Source organism: Macroventuria anomochaeta, assembly GCF_010093625.1.
Source record: "Macroventuria anomochaeta strain CBS 525.71 unplaced genomic scaffold BU25scaffold_19, whole genome shotgun sequence".
In the NCBI taxonomy this organism is placed as follows: Eukaryota; Fungi; Ascomycota; class Dothideomycetes; order Pleosporales; family Didymellaceae; genus Macroventuria; species Macroventuria anomochaeta.
The window spans coordinates 4,291-8,611 of NW_022985380.1; the positions used below are offsets into that span (position 1 = coordinate 4,291).

At 47.0% G+C, this 4,321-nt stretch overlaps 1 protein-coding gene across 1 annotated transcript; it reads right to left on the reverse strand.

The window, feature by feature from the left end:
- Window positions 1-361: 361 nt before the first annotated feature.
- Window positions 362-3,838, reverse strand: BU25DRAFT_342766 (uncharacterized protein; the record flags this gene model as incomplete). The annotated part of the gene is made up of 3 exons (XM_033702924.1): window positions 362-1,034; window positions 1,230-2,937; window positions 3,316-3,838. 3 exons carry the CDS (start codon window positions 3,836-3,838, stop codon window positions 362-364), a joined length of 2,904 nt encoding a protein of 967 aa, XP_033560936.1.
- Between the last annotated feature and the right edge of the window lie 483 nt (window positions 3,839-4,321).

The following is a 4,321-nucleotide window of genomic DNA, read 5'->3' on the forward strand; positions in this document are numbered from 1 at the left end:
TTTTTGGTAGCAATAGACACTGTAGCCATAGAGGTACCTGCCCTATTCCACCAACATCAATATTATTTAGTTCTTGTGGTTGCATGTTGTTGTGTTTGGGTTTCAGCATTTTATTTGTTTTGGGGTTAGCCCTGTCAGCATTTTATACTAATTGGGAAGGCAGGCCAATAATAGCCTACAGACAGCAAGGGGTAAAAAAAAGACTTGTCTTCCATAGTCTTAGACTCAGATAGGATATTAAACCAATCAATCAATAGCAAGGAAACAGTTGTTTTTGGTAATACTAGACACCAGTGTAAGTTTCTCTTTATAGTGTCCTTCTGTTCCTTGTACATCTGCATGGCTGCCTCTATAAGATAGTTTACTCAGATGGAGTATACACACTGCCTGTCCCTTTGCCTGTGCTGCTACTAGCATGGCTCTGTTGCCTGTTACTTGCTCTGCCTATGTTACTCTGATTGTGAGAAGCATTCTCTCTAGCCCTATTGCTAGCAGGAGACAAAGTCTCTGTTTCCTGAACAGCACTGGGTATCTGCTCACTGTGCTCCTGGTTCCAACCAGTCATTAGTCCCTCCAGGTCATCAAGACTCATACCTCTAATTCTCTCCTGCATCTCTATCAGAGGTGGTCTTCCTTGTTCCCAGACTGGCAGCCATCCTTTTGACCCAATACTTCTTCTACCTCTGCGCCAGTGCTCAACACTCTCATCTACACCAAGTATCTTGATTCCTTGCTTGGTACAAGCTTTAGTAAGCTGAAAGACATCCCAGGGGGTGCTCATAGTACCGTCTCTTCCAGTGCTGCGGTGTGCTTTGTAAAGTAGAACATGTAGAGTTCTTGGATTGCTCTCCTCAGTCCGCTGCACACTTAGCTCAGGGTGACTAAAGACTGCTGAGAACCACATAAGCTTGCTAGAAAGACCCTTTTCTCGATTGCTTTTTGTTGATTCAATCAGTGCACGGTCTGATGGAGAAGGCAGAATCCAGTGGGTTAGGCGCACAAGGTGTAAAAACCAGTCTAGCCACAGCTCAGCTCTTTGAAAACCTAGCTCTCTTTCTAGGAGCTCATAGGTCCTTTGAAGAATCTGGCGGAATGGTTTCCACTCCCAGCCAGCTCTCTTCCTATCATCTGCTAGGAAGAGAAAGTCAAGCAGATCTCCAACTCCTTTGAAGGCTCCCTTGCTCCCTGTAACAAGGTGTGGTGGGCTAGCAATGCCATCTGCAAGAAACAGGTCCTTCATCCCATCATAGCAGTATGCCATCTTTCCAGCCTGCTGAAGTGCCTGGGGAGAGAGCTGCTGTGCTTGCTTCTTAGCTTTTAGCACAGCCTTCCACAGATCAACATCAAACTGCTCTAGATTAAGAGCATACAAGTACTCAAGCCATTTCCGCAATAGCCCTGGTTTCTGTCTGATATTGTACTGATGTAACCATCTTTCTGCTTGATTGAAGCGGACAAACACATTCTGCAAGTCCTTTACAGCTTGCCATCTCCGCTTATACTCAGGGTGGTTGAGCAGGCAGCCACGGAGCATGTTCTCTCCATGAGGTGGTTTGATTCTTAGAGTAGCCCAGTTGAACTTTGGCAGAAACCAGCCAAGTCCACACTGCTCTATTGTTTGCTGCATCCCAAAGCCTTCTACCACCACTTTTTGCTGCTCCTCATCCTTCTCCCAGCGGTCTTTGTAGAGGAGAGACTCTTGGGCTAGGATATTGCTTGAATAGCAAAATCGGAGTGCTCTTAGAGCTACTAGCATAACAGCTGATTGTGGGTGGGAAACAGGCCCAAAGGTGTGAGCATAGGTGTGCTCAAAGAGAAAGCAGTACTTGTTGATCTGTGCATGGAGGAATCCAAAGAGTTCCTTTGTTGGAACAATGTAGTAGGGTAGGGGGCGCTCTGTAGCCTCTGAACTAGCAGTGCTGTAGAGGTCCTGCTGTTTCCACTGGCTTACAATCTCCTCCATCATAGTAAGAGATATCCGATGCTCCTCTCTAATCCCATATGATCTGCACTGATTGTCTTGGAGATTGACATGTGCTCTCTGCTTCATATGGAGATAGGCCTTCTTGCAAACTGCCTCTGAGAAGATGGTTGCTCCACCTTCTTGCTGAACAGAGCAGACATAGCTAGGGTCTAGAACAAGATTTTCAAGCGCATCTTGTTGAAAGACATAGGCCTTTGAAGTATCAAATGGTGTTTTGATCAGCCCATAGAACTGGGAGTAGACTAGGCCATCTGAACGCTCTTTGCCACCTGGTGCTGCAAAGAGAGTCTGATTGGTACTGTCTCTTGTTGTAGCAAATGGGTAGACAGTGCATTTAGGGTTGCCTCTGGCTGGCTTACCATCTGCTAGCAGTGTAACCCTTGATCTGTAGTAGCTCTCAAGGCAGCACTTCTTCCAGAGAAACACCTCTGCTTGTTCTGAGCTAGGTGCAGAGGTAGTAGGGAGACTGCTCTCTTCTGAGGTGATCTGCTTGCCAAGATCAACAAAGGTGCAGTCCTTGCTGTAGAAGTTGGAGTTGGTAATGCTAGACCAGTAGGTTTCCCAGTTGTGGTAGGCAGAGCTAAGATCCTGAGTCATATACTCTAGCTTGGTATCCTTGGAGTTCACAAACAGTGTAGCACCACGGAAGCGGCTATATGCTATATTGTTGGTGATGCTGTCTTGTATGTGTGTCCAGATAGGATCAAGATGCTGTGGTTGCAGTGCATATTTAAGCAGTTGTGCTCTTGATGTGTCCTTCTTTGCAAAGGTCTCTGCAGATAGTGCAGTTGCATCTAGAGCAACTACTTCTGCAGATACAGGATAGTGTTGAAGGATGTTTGCATCTTGAACTATTGATTGGATAGCAGGCATAAGCACACCATTGTACCACAGCTTAAAGTTGTCACTGCTGAGGAAGGTGGTGTGCTCATAGCTGCTGTCAAGGTGGAGCTCTGGGAAGAAGATATAGATAAGGAGAGACTCCATGCCTATAACTGTTCCAAAGCAGTAATGTGGGATCTTGTGCAGCGGCTTAGTGACTGTGCACAGGTCTCCTACCTGGTTGTATGCTGCAACCTGAAGACCAAAGTGGACATCATGGCTGAGATTGAGAGCAGGTTGTGCATTGGGAAGCCACTGGATACCATGTTGTGCAAACCCTAAACTAGTAGGGAAGCAGCAGAGGCTGTCAATGTCAAATGTTGTCTTAGGAGCACAAGTTCTAGTGCTACTCTGATAGTACTCTGACATGCAGAGGCTAAGAGGCAGCTTCTCATTGCGTGTTCCAGTATCTTCAGGCAGAGCTGTAGGGCTTGTGCCTTCAAAAGCACTTTGGCAATCAAGATCCTCCTTTAGGCTCTGTGCCTTCATAAAGTGAGGATTTTGGAGCATATCAGGAAGTGGATTTCCTCCATTGTAGTCTCCACGTAGTAGCTGTGTGATTGCTTTGAATGAAGAACACTTGGAATGAACATCACTGCGTTGATGATGCTGGATGTGTAGCTCCTGTGCCTTGTTGTGGTCCTCATGGGTACAGCTGTGGAAGTTGCGGAGTTGCTTTGCAAGCTTTGAGGCAGTGCTCTCAGTTGCCTGGGTCTGAGTCCAATAGCTGCTAAGGGGCTCACTTCTATGCTCTGTAGGACTGCTGGTAGGTGGCTGAGAGCTTGGTTCAGGCCTGGTGCTAGCAAAGGGTTGGTGTTCTTGCTGAGGTGTTGTTCTCAGAGGAACTGAGACAGAGCTCCTGGCTCTTGGCTGAAAGTAGCTAAGAAGATTATTGCTCTGAGCTGGGAAAGGGCTCTTGCGTTTCTTGCTTGCAGAGCTAGAGGCGCTTGATGGTTGTAGACTACTCAACATTGTTGGAATAGCTGCTACAGGTCTGCTGGGTGTAGCAGGGCTCTGCAGGTTGAGAGGAGCAGTGCAGTCTTGCACATCTTCATCTTCTCCTAGGGCCCAGCCTGCAAGTGAGACAGAGTCTTGTTGCAAAGCTCTAGTCTCACTGTGCTTTCTCTGAACTCTTTCCTGAGCTATAGCCTGTTCTTGTCTCTCCTCTTGTTGCAGTGCATCTTGTCTCTCCTCATGTTGTAGCGCATCTTGTCTCTCCTCATGTTGCAATGTATCCCTAGCGCTTTTGCTGCTTTGCACATCTCTAATGTCTTGAAGCTGATGGCCTTTATTGCTCCACTCTCTGCTCTTCTGCAGGCTTAGGAGAGCCTCTGCTGCTGAAGCTTCTGATGCCTGTATGTGCTGAGCTATTGTAGCACTTTCTTCCTCAAGCTCTGCATTCCGCTCTTTTTCTGCTGCCTGTAGCTCCTCTATCTCTCTTATGTAATTTGGATC